The sequence below is a fragment of the Gymnoscopelus braueri genome (genome assembly GCF_963280865.1).
Source record: "Gymnoscopelus braueri genome assembly, chromosome: 15".
Lineage (NCBI taxonomy): Eukaryota > Metazoa > Chordata > Actinopteri > Myctophiformes > Myctophidae > Gymnoscopelus > Gymnoscopelus braueri.
Genome location: NC_137620.1, coordinates 4538968 through 4556467, shown reverse-complemented (window position 1 = coordinate 4556467; position 17500 = coordinate 4538968). Strand labels below are relative to the sequence as shown.

Below are 17500 nucleotides of genomic sequence, written 5' to 3'. Positions count from 1 at the left end.
AATATCCCTGGTCTAGATTGAACCATTAGGATTTAGGGCGTATATGCGTAGCTTGTTAGCGAATGAGATTTGGAAGGTGACCGTTGTGTGGGGTAACGGCCTAGACCACAAGTGTCAGCTGCTTGACCTATCGCGTCGCTCGATCACGAAGAGACGTGATTCTGACATCCATCGCTCCAAATAACAAGTAGTTTAACCGGAGACAAAAGCCAAAACATTCCAACCGAGGCAGCTGCAGCAAACATGTGGGAAGCAGTAGCAAACCCCCCCCCCCCCCTGTCCCCGTCCTGTGTGCTGTCCTGGGTTTGTCCTCTGGCTGGAAGAACAGATCCATTGACTCCACTGTCACAGGAGCGGAGGCAATCATATGTTATCCACACAAAGGCCCATATTCATTAACCCATTTAGACCTTTTAACCCATTAATCCTTGTCATTTTTAAGATTTCTTTGGCTTTTCAAAAAATAGCAGATATGCAAGCTCATAGCGCGCCATCGAGTGCCGCGCTATGAGCTTGTAGATCTGCTATTAAAAAAAAAAAGTTAGTAAATTGTTGAATATATATATTTTTTACAATTTTTTTACTCAAATCTTTGCTTCTGGGGGATTCTACAAATATATTCTAAATCCTAAAAAGTTTTTTGATTTTTTATAATCAGTGGTTCCCACACTTTTTTCATGTCAAGGACCCCCAAAATTATATATGGCCACCGACCCCAATCTCAAAATATGTTGTTCCAGGGACCCCACAGAAGCAACGAGTTGAGTTAAAAATGTTCCCTTTAAAAATGTATACATATTCAAAGATTTGCACAAATCTTCAAGATTTTTCAAAAATAGCAGATCTACAAGCTGTGCCGCGCTATGAGCTTGTAGATCTGCTATTTTTGAATGGCCAAATAAATCTTTAAAATGACACAGATGCGTCCCCGGTCTCAATGGATTAATTCATTCAGATTGGTGCGTCTTGGAAACCGGCCTACATTCCCTCCCGTGTCTCTCTGCCCTTGAGAAATCCTTTTTTCGAGAGGCTGTTCATGAGGCGTCTCTCTGTCTTTCCTAGGTGCTGTTTTTAAAGTGGCGTCTTTCCCGGGGACCCCCAGGGGTTCCACAGCAAAATTTGTTTGTACGGCATCAAAACTACTTTAACCCTATACATCAGCTATTACATTTTTTTTTAAACATTTCTGACACACATCTTGTATGGGGTCCCTGCTACAACATATTTTCAGATGGGGGTCCACGGCCAAATATTAATTTGGGGGTACTTAACACATTGGGTGCCAGAGGTTTTTTCTTTAAAGTGACGTTGAGTTCCAGAGATCTCACCGTTTGTAACGCTACGCTGTTTACAGCTGCAGACTCCACGAAGAGCACCCGACTGTAAACGATATATGCGTGCACGATGGTGGATGGTCCTGGCTAACGCCTGGAACAATAACATCTCTCACACGAGTCACCAGGGTGGAGTGATCTCGGATCGAACGGGACTCGTTTTTCTCCCCTGTAAAAAAGTTAAGGAGTCTTTTTTGCAAGGAGATAGAATGGGAGCGGATGGGAGACAGTTTTTTTTGGCACAGTGATCCATCTGTCCCTTCCTTCTCAGAGTAACCGTGGGTGATTCTAGAGCTGTGCTAGCCCCCCCCCCCTTGTGGAAAAAAATGAAAAGAAAAAAAGGATTGACTTCTCGGAGAATCCCGGTTTTGGCACTCAGCGTCACTTTTTGCAAAACCGGGAAATCCCGGTTTTGCAGCCCGGCTGTTTTCAGTCCGGCTAGGTCGGAGGTCAGCTTTCTGTGGTTGTTGGCCCTGTAGGGTTGAGAGGGTCAAATGCCGTCATGTTGCAGGCATGACGGCACAGGTGGATTTTTGGGAGGCGGCAAACCGTGGCCTAACGGTAGTCCAAGATGATTCCCGGGTCATGGGGCCATCCTTCATTGAGCCTGAGAAAGTCCATGGCAATCCAAAAAGAATTGTCTGAGTCCCCACAACATGATTTACAATTCTGTGCCTATCGGTACATAACTCGAACGGCGCTGAGTAGGCTCAAGCGAACGTCACAACATGGTCCGAAACCGAAACTAACTTTATAAGTCATCTCCGTCGGTAGGTCAGTATGTCGCCTACTTCGCCCATTCAATGGTCTGATAAAACGTGATAATGTCCCATTCAATGCATTGATAGCATCCGAATGGGGTGTCTTGTGAAATGTAATTCATTATTTGTGTTAATTGTTTTTAGGCTCACAACACACGTTGTGAGCGTGAAGATCGGCTATTTTGGCTTTGAAAAATGCAATCAGTACGGTAATTGGTCAAAATACTGTGATTCGATTTCTTCATAATATCGCCCAAAGCCTACCCCCAAGGTCATTACCCCTGCGTTGATTGCCCCATGCAGCCCATCCCTGCGCCTTACAACCCAACCCCCCACCCATCAGCATGTTGCACCGCACCGTGGAATCCCCTGGTTGAGGGAACATTCTATTTTTAGGGGGAACGACGGCGGCGCGGCGGTGAGGAGGATAGGGGGGGCGGAGGGGGGGTGCAGAGAGAGTTAGAAGTAGCGGCTTCTGTAAAAGGAATCGGCCGCCCGTATGTGCCACTGTATAACTACTACAATGGTGGGTGCTGCTACCCGGGGGGCGACTGGCATTCTTGCGAGAGTCTGTTCGTGTATAGGTACCGTGTGTGTGTGTGTGTGTGTACTGTATGTGTGCGCAAAGACAAGTGAAGGTATGTATGTATGTGTGTGTGCGTGCTAAAGGAAACAGAACTGTAGGGTTGCGTGCATATTTCTGAGTGTGTGTGTGTGTGTGTGTGTGTGTGTGTGTGTGTGTGTGGCTTTAACGTGTATAGCCCGCTCACATATAGCCACAGGAGGGGGTATATTTGGCCATGTGTAAGCCATACTGCTTGAGAGCGTAGGTTATATGCTACACACTACACCCGTTCTATACCCCAGAGAGAGAGAGAGAGAGAGAGAGAGAGAGAGAGAGAGAGAGAGAGAGAGAGAGAGAGCGCGCGCGTGGTGCGGTGTGTAGGCAGGTTGCGATACAGTGTGTAGTAAAGAAGTGCACAGCAGATAATGTAGCGGTGCATAGCTCAGATTGCTGCCCGGTTGCTGTGGTTGGCTGTGACCTTTGGGACGGCGGACATTCACACCAGCGCTTCAACCCACAGAACACACACCGCCCAGCTGATTGATGATATGGACAACTGCATGGCAGAGAGAGAGAGAAAGAGAGAGAGAGAGAGAGAGAGAGAGAGAGAGAGAGAGAGAGAGAGAGAGAGAGAGAGACACACACACACAGACAGACACACACGGACACACACGGACACTCGGACACACACACACACACACACGCTTATACGTGCATTGTGCATACACTGATGTAGAGACTGAGAGAGAGGGGGGGAGAGAGAGAGAGAGAGAGAATCTCTCTTACTTACTGTAAGTCAAAGTACAACAGTGTTTGCATCAACATATACTAAATATAACACAAGTAAATGTACACAATACATTATGCAGAATGTCCCTTTTTCAGAATCACATCATGATATTGGACTACTATGTTATTGCCCTGTCTGATATTTTTGGCTGTTTGAAAATAGCTGATCTACAAACTCACCCATTGAGAGAGAGAGAGAGAGAGAGAGAGAGAGAGAGAGAGAGAGAGAGAGAGAGAGAGAGAGAGAGAGAGAGAGAGAGAGAGAGAGAGAGAGAGAGAGAGGGGTAATAAAAAGCGCTCCAGGTGCACGAGTCTGCAGTGGGAAACAGATCAAAGGAAATGATGAGACAGAACAGGATTTGAGACGGGGGCAGAGAGGAGAGCTATCGTTCCATTATTCATTTCCTTCACCTACGGTAGCTTTTGTGACACCCAGCTCGTGGCTTCACTATTAGTCTCACAGATCAGCCAAAGGGCACACAGCCGACACGCCGCTGGCTTGTCGACTGTGCGAGAAACGCTGAGCGCTACAATGTGTTTCCAAAGCATTTACAGTAGAGTCGAGAGTGCGTCATAAGTCGCGAGCAGTACATTTACTCAATTACTGTACTTTTGAGGAATTTTGACTTTACTGGAGTGTTTCCAATCTTCAGTACCTTTTGTACTTTTACTCCACTACATTTATTTGAAAACTTTAGTTACTAGTTTGTAGATTTTGAAACACAAATTAATTTCGGCCATTTAGTTACTAGTTTGTAGATTTTGAAACACAAATTAATTTCGGCCATTTGAAAATAGCCGATCTACAAGCTCACAATGCGTCGCGTTGCGACGCATTGTGAGCTTGTAGATCTGCTATTTTCAAATGATTTTTATACACTTTATACATTTGAAAACTTGTGAAAGGGGACATTCTGCATAATGAGTACATTCTACGTTTGGTACTTTAAGTACATTTTGATACCAATACCTTTGCACTTTTACTCAAGTCCATTTTTAATTCCAGACTATTTCTACATTGCAGTATTGATACTTTTACTTAAGTAAAACATTTGAGTACTTTTTCCACCACTGTTTCCAAAGCATTTACAGTAGAGCCGAGAGTGCGTCATAAGCCGTGAGCTAGACTCAGACCCATCATATCATCACTGCTGGGCACAAACCTTGTATGTTTTCCCTGTGTTTGCAAAAAGTGAACTTACATACCCTTAAATAGGGACGCCAGGATGAAAGTGGTTATGTCTGTCTGTGGGTTTTGTACTGTAAATATTTAACCAATGAAAAGTATTAACAAGAGCTTGGTACTAAATAATACATTAGAGCACTGTTTCCCAATCGGTGGGTCGGGACCCATTTGTGGGAGTAAATGTATTGTTTCCCCCTTTTCTTTTTTCTTTTAATACAAAAACATGGAATTATTATTTCAAAACATTTTCAAAAAGTAAGACAAAATTGGAGATTGTAGGGGGCACGGTGGCGCAGTCGGTAGCGCTGTCGCCTCACAGCTAGAAGGTCTTGGGTTCGATTCCCGCAGGGGACGCTGTGGGCGCTGGGGGCGTGTTCTCTCCTCCGCGTCATCAGTGCCCATACCCTAGGTGGGGTTGGTGAAAGGGCCTTTCTGTGTGGAGTTTGCATGTTCTCCCCGTGTCTCCTAGGGTAGATACCCTCACCAAAACATGCAGTAATCCTGGTCACTATACTGCCTCCCCCTGGCCAGCCGGGGCGCCTGATGGAGGGGAAAGGAACTGGTTGGAATAACGTGGTCCTTCCACGCGCTACGTCCAACCAGGGAAACTCTCCCCTGTCAGGTGATAAGAAGGTCAGTTGGCTCTCATGCATTGAAGGAGGCATGAGCTTGGCCCTGGGCTCCCTAGGTTGGCAGAGGGAAGGTAGTGCCCAGGATTACATAGACAATTGGCACTGGGTGTAAAAAATAGGGTTACAAAATCGTGGGATAAAAATGTAAGAAAAAAAAAAAATAATTGGCATTTTTTTCTGCCTTTTTTTCTTTTCTTTTTTTTTGCAACCCAATTTTTTTCACCCAGTGCCAATGGACCCTTCGCTAAGCCCCACCCACTCCACTCTGTGACTGGTGGTGCGTGTGACTGGTGGTGCGAGGTTAGTCACACCCAGGCCTGGCAAACTCTGCTTCTCACCCATTGACTTGCATGTTAAATGACGGCTTTTCCCCTTAAACATAATCTATCATTTCAGGAGCAAGAGCTTCAAAATCTCTTCTAAATCAAGTCAACAAGGCCTGCAGTAGGCTATGCACTGGACAAATGTGCATGACATTATTTCAATAAACTAAAAACACAGGAAATATTAGAGGGAATAATAGCCATGGATACACGACGGTCGTCTGTCTCGACCGTCATAGATGAACTGGTGCAACCTGGTGTTTGCACTTTCTCCATTTCAAATATAAAGTGCTTATCCCATTGCCACGGATGTTACATTTATGTACGGGCTCTCAGAAGTACCCGTATCATCCGTATTGTTCAATAAAAAGCATTTTATTCTGATCGGTGGCCATTTTCTCCATATGCTTTCAACTGCGTGACCCTATCGGTTGGTAGGTGTATTGCACTCTGATACATTATAACTCTATGAGAAAATGGCCACCGATCGGATTAAAATGCTTTTCATTGAACAATACAGAATATACGGATACTTTTGAGAGTCCCGTGCATAATTGTAACATCCGTGGCCATAGGGTAAGCACTTTATATTTGAAATCTGAACGTTTATATAGATGTACGGACCGTAAATGGAGAAAGTGCAAACACCAGGTTGAAGTTAATTGATGAGTTTAACAGGTTTTTTCATGTACCGCAGGGTAAGACTACAGTAGCAGTTAATAAATAGACGAACAAATGAATTAATATGCTTTAACGTGCAGAATCCGAAACAGGCAGCGCTGTGATTCGTAATTTTGTTACGATTACGGCGATTATTGTTATTGACACCACCTGGGCGAGTGAGTCGTGTAACTTTCTCCACGTTAAGCTGTGTATGTGTACAACAACACAGCCATGCAGCCTTGCAGTTTAAGCGCAGATTTCAGCTTGGGAAAAGAACCCTCCCAACAATTTTGGGTACGTGGAATCTGTTGCTGGTTCATAGTCACCATTGCGTTATCGTGGTATTCCTATTCTTGCTATTATGTTGCAAATGATTGTGTGTGTGAGGGTGAAATAACATTGACAGCTACGGCAGGTGACGAAAGCTTGCCAGACCTATGCCAGGCTAACAACGGTTGCTAAGCTGGCATTGGACAATCGCTTTTGGGGTGGGGTTTAGCGAAGGGTCCATTCTCTAAGTAATCCTGGGCACTACACTCCCTCTGCCATCCTAGGGACAGCCCAGAGCCGGTAGGACGTAGCGCGTGGAAGGAACGCGTTATTCCAACCAGTTCCTTTCCCCTCCATCAGGCGCCCCGGCTGACCAGGGTGGAGGCAGTATAGAGACCAGCATGTTTTTTGTGAGGGTACCTACACTAGGGGACACGGGGAGAACATGCAAACTCCACACAGATCTGCAATTTTTTCACTAGTTTTCAAATTTCTCTTTTGGGTCTCGAGCAAGAAAGTTTGGGAACCAGTGCATTACATTTCCTAAAAAGTGATGGTTTTGGACATATATGAGGTTTCCACCCCACAGCAACGATGATGACTGAACCTCCCATCTCTATTTATGTATTTAATCAACTAGCTGAGGCACCATGGTCACCTACTGTATGTGTCTTTATGTTGCATGGGGTCTGTGTACTGTGGTCCTCATCTGGCCAAAAGATCATCATCATAGCTGTTTCACCAGCGGCCCCGCCCCCTCCCTTCCTATTTGTTGTTCTGACAGGAAGTGTGAAGACACACAAGAGGTGCAGGGTTTCAGCGATGCATGCTGGTCTAAACACCAGGAGGGCGGAGGAACGCCTTGTAACTGTAGCGATGCCGCCACATTCCTCCCTCACAGTATAGAATCAGTCCTTCTTTTAGCCACTGAACCCATTAAGACCTGAGGCGATTCTTAAAAATGTTTTCTAAATCCTAACAGTTTTTTGAAAAAAATAAAAAATATAATGTTTTCAAGATTTTTCAAAAATAGCAGATCTACAAGCTCATAGTGCGGCACTCGGTGCCGCACTATGAGCTTGTATATCTGCTATTTTTGAATAGCCAAAGAAATCTAAAATGACACAGATGCGTTCCAGGTGTGTCGAGTGTCGAGCGACGCATTGCACGACGACCGTTTCGTCAAAACAACCAAATATTTGTCGCGGAGGTCCTCCACGACACATTGGAAAAAAGAAAAGGTTGCAGATTTGTAAAATGTCGTTTAATCCGCTTGGTTGACGAAGTAAGCTTCCGGAGATGCAGGGGACTATATCCACGACCTTGTTTACATATTGTGGCGACACTGTTCGGCGAGTCGGTGCTCAAAACTCGTGTCTCATGTCGTGAGACACATAGTGAATGATAAATGGTGCATTTGTATAGCGCTTTTATCCAAAGCGCTTTACATAGACTGTGCATTACATTCACCCATTCACACACACAGTCATACACCGATGGCGGAGGACACCATGCAAGGCACCACCAACCTGCTCATCGGGAGCAATTAGGGGTTCAGAGTCTCGCTCAAGGACACTTCGACGCTAACTCTCATAGTGTGACATGCTGTTCACAAATTGACCTTTACTCCCCTTCTCTCTCTCTCTCTCTCTCTCTCTCTCTCTCTCTCTCTCTCTCTCACTGTTGGACTGATGCATCTCTCACTCTGCCACCTGGTAACAATCATCTCGACCCCCCATTTTATGAGGCAGTGAAACTCCGCTCTCTAAATTCTTGTCTTTATTGGGTGTCCTTGCACACATGTTCGCCGCTCAAGACGGGTAGCTTACGTTACCTCTCGGGTCTCGATTCGGGGCGTGTACTGTATGCCAGGGGTTACATTCATGCAGGTAAACCGAGAATCACGTCGGATCGGTATCTGTGTTATCTGGCGGTGTGGATCTGACGGCTTCGAGAGGAAACCCTCTACTGCCATGTGTTGTTTTGGTTATATTCTATACTCTGACCACAGGATTTTTTTTAGATAAGAGGGCTTTTTGTCCACTTTGGTGAATAATTTAGGAACGTCGATTCGAATGGAAAACAGGTGTCGGGAGGGGGGGGGGTTGGCGGCACGAGGGTCAAGCTGTTGCAAGTGGACTATCTACAGTGGTGGAAGAAGTACTCAGATATTTTACTTAAGCAGAAGTAGCAATACCACAATATAAAAATACTCTGTTAGGGCACGGTCACACCGCACTTTTATTTGACCTATATGGGGCGGAATCTGCCAATGCTTTGTCAATGCTTTGCGCATCTTTCACTCAAATTACTTTTATTAATTAATTCGAGTGAGCTTTTAATTAACTCGAATTACTTAATTCGAGTTTAAAAATTCTGTTCAAAACGTTACTTGAGTAAAAGTACGTATTGGTATCAAAATATACTTAAAGTACCACAAGTAAAAGTACTAAAATGTTTGAAAATAGCCGATCTACAAGCTCACAACGCGTCGCGATGCGACGCGTTGTGAGCTTGTAGATCGGCTATTTTCAAATCGCTTAGGTATAAAATAGGGCTAAAGTGGTTAATGTTTTATGATATAAACATGTGTATCTAAAAAGTAACTAGTAAATAAAGTTTTCAAATAAATGTAGTGGAGTAACAGTACAACATTTTCCGCAGAGATGTAGCGGAGTAAAAGTAAAAGTATTGGAAATTTAAAATACTCCAGTAAAGTAAAGGTACCTCAAAATTGTACTTAAGTATAGTACTTGAGTAAAATGTACTAGTAGTTAATTTACACCACTGACCTATCTAAAGAGAATGAAAATCATGGCAGGGCATGACACAGCAACTGTTTTCAGCCTGATGTCCCTAGTATTTCGGGCATGTCAAAGATTTCCAGAAAGTTGTTCTTCAGATTTTCTGAACGTTTTTCTTAAGATTTTCAGATTTTTTCAACAATATTTCTAACATTTTCAATCATTAATCTAAGTATCAGATACTAATTAAATTAATGACACGTATGCCTAGACTGAAAGTCACGTACACAGACAAGGCAGAGTTTGCTACATTAATTATGGTTATGGGAATCCTTGAGAGAGAGAAATTAATCGTTTGGTACATTCCTATTGGTCTTCCTGTTCTACAAAATATTGACCCCGACTTGGTATTGGCCTTTAAAAAATCCATATGGGACGACCTCTACCTCGAAGGACTGATAATGAACTACTCTGCGATTCAGGGTGAAAGAGAGATAACATATAGGTGAGAGAGAGCGAGAGAGAAGAATAAAGATAGAGAGACAGGCCAAGCAAGCACAGGCCAGGGATTGTTTTCATCTTTATGGTCCATGCAGTTTGTGTGTACAGTGTTTTTTTACTAGAGGTTACGCTTTACGCCATTGGTTCTCAAAGTGGGGTCCAGGGACCCCCAGGGGTCCTTGGGGGTGTTTCAAGGGGTCCCCAGCAAAATGTGTTATTATAGCATCACAATAATTTGAACCTTTTATACTTTGGCTATTAAAAAATAGCAGATACACAAGTTCATAGCGCGGCACCGAGTGATCTTAAATTTTTGAAGATCTGCAATTTTTGAAAAATCGTGAAAATCTGAGCACATTTTTTAACACATTCCCTGCACGAGTTTATTTTATTTTATTCCCACCCAGTGTCAGCATTTTTTAAGATTTTCTAACCTTTTTTAACCATTTTTTAAGTAGTCACAAAATATTTTCTGTGATCACCGTCCTCACGGTGATCCCCTCATTACACACACAGGAGCCGAGATACAGGATTTTTAAGTAATAAGCCAGGGAGTGAATGGAGCAGTAAATCTTTGGATAGCGATATCTCTGGTTCTGTGTGGAAAAAAAGACTTTTATTTTGAAAAGACGGGCATGTCCGTCTTTGGCGGTAAACGGGTGTATTTTAAACGACGGACATGTCCGTTTTTGGCAGGTAATGTAATCATATTTTTAAAGCGAACATTTGTAACTCAAATCTGTGCTTCTGGGGGTCCCTGGAGCAACATATTTGAGATGGGGGTCCGCGGCCAAATACATATCATTTTGGGGGAGAGAGAGAGAGAGAGAGAGAGAGAGAGAGAGACACACAGAAATAGAGAGAGCAGGAGAGAGGAAGAAATTGGAAAGGAGAATCATGCAGAAATGTATTTTGTGAAATACAATTCCGGCTAAGCACCATGTCCCAATGCTCCTTTCTCCCTACTTTCTCCCTACTCTCTCTCTCTCTCTCTCTCTCTCTCTCTCTCTCTCTCTCTCTCTCTCTCTCTCTCTCTCTTTCTCTCTCTCCCCCCCCCCATACCCTCTGCGTTTCTCTGAATCAGTCTTGTCAACGTCGTTACAGCTCCCCCTGCCTTTTCATCCCCAATTACCGGTAACCAACGGAGGGCCCTACTATATGAAAACCGGTCGGGCCAGCCGCAGCAGTACGATTTTTTTTTTTGGGGGGGGGGGGGGGGGGCGGCACAAAGAAGCTCTTATTCAAAGCTTGATCTGCTCTGTCAACTCTATGTATCGGGCGATTGGGCAGGGCCTCTCTCTCTCCGTGGGGCTGGCAGCCTGGGCAAAGATGTGAGGGCCATTCTCTGACCAGAGAGGGCTTCTTCCAGGGAAGTCCAGTCCCTGTTGGGACCTGGTTAGGACTTTATTGTTTGGTTTTTCATCACACACGGGGGCTGACTAGTGGTGTAAAGTAACTAAGTACATTACTTACTAGTTACTAGTTTCCAATTGTCAATACTTTTACTTCTACTCCACTACATCTCAGAGGCAAATATTGTACTTTTACTCCACTACAATTATTTGAAAACTTTAGTTGCTGGTTACTTTGCAGATATAAATTATTACATTATAAAACATGTATTAACAGCTTTAGCCCTATTTTATACCTAGGCTATTTGAAAATAGCCGATCTACAAGCTCACAACGCGTCGCGATGCGACGCGTTGTGAGCTTGTAGATCTGCTATTTTCAAACCTTTTAGTACTTTTACTTTTGGTACTTTTAAGTACATTTGGATACCAATGCCTTTGTTCTTTTACTCAAGTATATTTTGAATTCCGGACTTTTACTTGTAACAGGATACTTTTACATTGCAGTATTGATACGTTCACTTAAGTAAAACATTTGAGTACTTTTTCCACCACGGGGGATGACGTGCTTGTATTTAGGCCCCCGGTCTCTATTTTTTTTTTTTAACAGAAAGGATGTTGGCTGGCTGAGAGAGGCTGAGGGATGGTGGGATGTAGCCAGAGAGCCCCCTGCGGTGCACAGAGCCAGCCAGATGTTTGAGGAGGATGTTTTTTTAAATGTGCATGCAGATGAGAATGCTGCTTTTATGAGAACAAGAAACGAGAGGAGCATAACGTCGTAAAGTGTGAAGTGTATTTGTGTGTATGTGTGACAGTATGTGTGAGTGTGTGTGGGATGGGGGGGGCGTGCGCGTGCGTGCGTGTGTGTGTGTGTGTGTGTGTGTGTGTGTGTGTGTGTGTGTGTGTGTGTGTGCGTGTGCGTGTGCGTGTCTGTGTGTGTGGATCAGCATCCATTAGGGCTGTGAATCGTCTGCTATCTGATCCGATTCCGATTATTGGGGTCACGATTCCGATTTTTTTCTCGATTCTCGATTCAAAAAGTTTTTTTTTTCTTCGATTCAAAATCATTTATTTTCAGATTCAAAACGATTCTCGATTCAAAAACTTTTTTTCCGATTCAAAATGTATTTTTCTCAAAAAATGTATTATACAAAATACAGGGAAAAAAAAAGAAAAAAATAGGAAAATGAGAATTGATTCTGAATCGTCCAACATGAGAACCGCGATTCGTATGCAAATACATTTTTTCCCCACTCCCCCTAGCATATCTAGCTAGCTACAGTATCTCGATTGTACTGTACAATATGCACAGTGGAATTCCCTGATGATCTAACACATTTTCTCTCTCTTTCTCTCTCTCTCTCTCTGCAGTGTTCCAGCAGCAGGCTGTCCACAGCCCTCTGGAACAGCAGCCGAAGCAGAAGGGAGGCCCCATCCCCTGTCAGAACTGCGGGAAGCCGTGTAAGGGAGAGGTGCTGCGCGTCCAAAACAAACACTTCCACATCAAGTGCTTCGTCTGCAAAGGTATGACGACTCACACGACCCCCCCCCCCCCCTCCCCTCCCCTCACGACCTCCCACCACGACCCCTGTGACCCCTAAGACCCCCCCCCCCCCCACCCCCCCGCCACCCCCAGAACTGTCACGCTGCCAGATACCACTTGACACTTTGTGGCTGTGAAAGGTCACAGGGAACATAGCTATATGCCTGCTAAATGAATGCTCATGACCTTGAATGTGAGACCACTTTCAACCTTGCGCCCCTATGTTGGGCGTGTCATTATAGGCAAAAGAGATTATTATGTATATAAATATAAATAGGCTACTTTCGCTCTTGTACAGTAGTGGTGTCAAAAATAATCGATTAATCGCAATGCGGACATGGACAATTATGAATCGATTCACAAATGTCAATAATCGATTAATCGAATAATCGATTTTGAAAAAGAAAATATGTTTTTTTATTTAATTTTCTTAATATATATATATATATATTTTTGTTTTTAATCATATTGCTAATTGCACAGAGAAGCAGGCAGATTTATATGTCGTTCAGTATATCTGACTGCTTGTATTGACTGATGAAAAAGTTTCCATGTTGTACAATAATATAGAAAAGTGTGATGCATCGCGATGCATCGTCGAATCGAATCGAATCGAATTATGACAAGGTTAATTGTAATCGAATCGAATCGTTACCTGGTGAATCGTAATCGAATTGAATCGTGAGGGCAGTGCCAATGCACACCTCTATTGTACAGTATATTGGCTGTTTTGGGCATTTGTCGTATGACCACGTATATACAGGGCTTAACCACACAAAGCCTATATCATGTAATGTCATTGACCCCCAAGGGTATGTACTTGCTCATACGCCCCCCCCCCCCCCTCCCCCCGCCCCGCCTATTTTCGCTCAATGTTTACCTATTATGACAAGCCATCAATTAGTGACGCTAGGGTTCCTGTGGTTAAGTGTTTATTTTTACATTGAGGTGAAAGGTAAACTGTTGATGAAAGGGACATAATACAGTAGGTACTCCCTCTCGTAAAAAAAATAGACTGACGTACCTTTCTGGGAGCGCTAGCCCTGACATGCTAATTGCGCTTTTGCAGTGGATCAACCTTGAGTAAAGTACTTTCAAACTTGTTTGAATGTTTCGCCCTCATAAAAATGATTTAACTCTTTAAGACCGGGAACGCATCTGTGTGCCATTTTTAGATTTCTTTGGCTATTAGAAAATAGCAGATATACAAGCTCATAGCGTGGCACCGAGTGCCGCACTATGAGCTTGTAGATCTGCTATTTTTGAAAAATCACGAAAAATATTTGAATTGTTTTCTTTTTTTTTGTGCGGACATTTATAACTCAAATCTTTGCTTCTGGGGGTTCCTAGAACTTAATATTTTACAAATGTTCGTTTAAAAAAATATCTAATGCAAGATTTTGCCATGAATTTTCACGATTTTTCAAAAATAGCAGATCTACAAGCTCATAGTGCGGCACTCGGTGCCGCGCTATGAGCTTGTATATCTGCTATTTTTGAGTAGCCAAGGAAATCTAAAAATGACACACAGATGCGTTCCCGGTCTTAATGGGTTAAATGTCTTTGCGGCTTCCTTTTACTCGTCAAATTGTTTGTACTGTGAGTGTATCCTGGTGACTCACGCCTCGCGTCTCTTGAGCGCAGGCAAAGCTTGGACCTCTCTCCATGCAGTGCATTCATGAAGAGGCCCATTTCATTTAGCCCGCTATTCAACAACACATGGCTGCTCAGTCGCTGCACTTTGAAGTATGACTGCACTTTGTAGCTCTTCCAAAATCAACTTCAATTTCAACATTATCAGTCGTGTAAAGTAACTAAGTACATGTACTCAAGTACTGTACTTAGGTACAATATTTGTACTTTCTTCAGTATTTACACTCCACTACATATCAGAGGAAAATATTGTACTTTTACTCCACTACAATTGTATGACAACTTTAGTTACTAGTTACTTTGTTGATTTTGATTATTATTACAAAACACACTAACCACTTGAGCAGTATATTTCAGCCATTTGAAAAAAAAGCCGATCTAGAAGCTCACAATGCATTGTGAGCTTGTAGATCAAATACTTGAAAACTTGTGAAATGGGACATTCTGCATATTGAGTACTTTTACTTTTGGTCCTTTAAGTATATTTTGATGCCAATACTTTTGTACTTTTACTCAAGTACATTTTGAATACCAGACTTGTAACCGAGTATTTCTACATTGCAGTATTGATACTTTTACTTAAGTAAATAATTTGAGTACTTTTCCCCACCACTGCAAGTTTACAGACCAAAAGAGTGGGTGAAATTCCTTTTTTGTAGCATCAGCAGAGACAACAATGGCAGCACATATAAACATTAGCAGCATGTTTAGAATCAGTCTCTTGTGCTGTGAGAGACATCACTTAGACAGCAGATATCAGACATGTGTATACATAAGTGATAGTGATAGTGCCAGAGCAGCAGCAGTAATCACAGTCATATGATTCCCCAGCCAGCAATGAACAAACAGGCACCATGCAGTAGGCCGTCATGCTAGCACACTGCTTTTAAAGCCTATAGCGGCACGGCTATGTAATAGCTGTACGCTATTGGCTTTAAAGCAGCGTGCTAATGCAGTAGTTCTCAACCTTTTCAGGCCCGCGACCCCCCAAAATAATCATATTTGAACTGGGGACCCCCCCCAAAATAATCATATTTGAACTGGGGACCCCCCAAAATAATCATATTTGAACTGGGGACCCCCCAAAATAATCATATTTGAACTGGGGACCCCCCCCAAAATAATCATATTTGAACTGGGGACCCCCCCCAAAATAATCATATTTGAACTGGGGACCCCCCCCAACATTATCATATTTGAACTGGGGACCCCCCCCAAAATAATCATATTTGAACTGGGGACCCCCCCAAAGTAATCATATTTGAACTGGGGACCCCCCCCCCCTCCCCAAAATAATCATATTTGAACTGGGGACCCCCCACCTTGACAAGCACTTAGAATTGTAGGAGTGGAGGCATTACATTTAGTTTGACTCGGTTAGACGATCTACAAGCTCGCCATGTCTCGCAACGTGAGGCACTGTGAGCTTGTTGATCAGCTATTTCCAAAAATGTTGCCTCTTTCTTATATTATTTGACAATTTGGCCAATGTTTGACCAGTTTCTATAGTATAGTTTGTTGATAACTTTTTGATGCAGTAATGGTTCCGACCCACAGGTTGAGAACCACTGTGCTAGTGGTGCAGCATGGCAGGCAGAGAGAGAGAGAGGTATAGATGGGTTTCCGCGCGACGTCATCACAGAGCAGAGTGCGCAATCTGCGCATGCGCGGGGGAGAACGAACCGGAAGCGCCATTCACTCTATTGTTATTTTCGGGATTTAGATAGGCATAATGCTGCTATTATAGGCATAATAGGCATAATGCTGCTATTATATACAAACAGATCCAACTTCCGACAAATCATTTTTATTGAGTAAAGAAGATATTACAAACTGCATCATTTAATCTACTTTCATTAAACCTGGTGAAGACCATTTATTTTATGAGTGTACAATGGCCAGAGCTGCTGCGGGTAATAGCGCCCTCTACAGGCTCATCCCGCCACTGCGCGCGCATCATCCTCTCATGTTTACAAACAGGAAACCCATCTATTGGGTAGAGTTTAAAGGCAAGAGGTCAGGTCAGGAGCAATTCCACAGCAAGGTGAGGCTTAAGGCCCCTGGGTGTGTGTGTGGGTGTAGGGTGACCCTGTAGCAGCGACTGTGCTGTGCTGTGAGTGCATCTGTGCGTCTGTATATCCTCGCTGTCGGGTGGAAACCTTGTATGTCCAATACCCTAACCTTTCAGGAAATATGGAAAAAAATCACACCCAGTGTGAAGTGAGTGGTGCCTTCACTCCTGTTTGTGTTTAATTAGTGTTTAATTAGTGTTTAATTAGTGTAACTGGTTGCATCTTTGTGTTGCAATCAGCTGCAGCTGTCGAGGCCATGCTCAAACATGCGGACACCCGGACGGACGGACGAACGGACAGGCACACACACAAAGTCAGTCCTTGTGAGTGGTTGGCACCACTCAAAAAAGTGTTCCAGTGGATCCAATATAGTCGCTATTCATTGGTTCAATATTTATAAAAAGAAAAACAATAAACCCGCACACTCATCTACTCCAATGTGAATTTATTGACAACGTTTCGAGCCAAGGCTCTTCATCGGGTCAAACAGTTTTCATAATATTTATAAAACCCACACAGATAGACTTTCACTTTTACTTTGACTTAAAACAAAATTCAAAAATAGCAAAACAAATCTGCTGCTGCTTTTGTGGTGACACAATATGTGTGACGTGATATGACGAAGTGTGGGCATTCATTTATGAAAAAACAGACAGTAGCATGTACATCTTTTACATTATAACTAAACTATTAAAGATGTGGTGAAATAAACAATACAGCCTTTGCAACAGAACTTTAAAAAAGAACTTACAAACGACTATTCGAATATTCGAATAGTCGGACTCATCCCTATAGTACAGTATGTGTGTGAGTGGGTGTGTGTTCGTGTGTAGAATATGTTATGGAGTGGGACGCAGTCATAGTTTTTTTTGTATGAGATTAATGAGTATTAGAAGTGGTTCAAACTAGCAATAGAATAGTCTTGGATATTTCATATGGGTAAAACCTCAACGGGTTCTCCTTCCTTTCCCGCTGTTTAACAAATCACAGATATTTTTTTGTGTGCACGTGACACACACACACACACACACACACACACACACACACACACACACACACACACACACACACACACACACACACACACACACACACACACACACACACACACAC

General features: G+C 43.2%; 1 protein-coding gene across 1 annotated transcript in view; it reads left to right on the top strand.

Moving 5' to 3' along the window:
* The window catches only part of ablim2 (actin binding LIM protein family, member 2), a 147941-nt gene that overhangs the window by 12167 nt on the left and 118274 nt on the right, over positions 1-17500 (top strand). The window contains exon 2 of the mRNA XM_080452056.1: positions 12491-12643. Coding sequence (XP_080308182.1) covers positions 12491-12643 — 153 coding nt within the window. The remainder of the gene's footprint in view (positions 1-12490; positions 12644-17500) is intronic.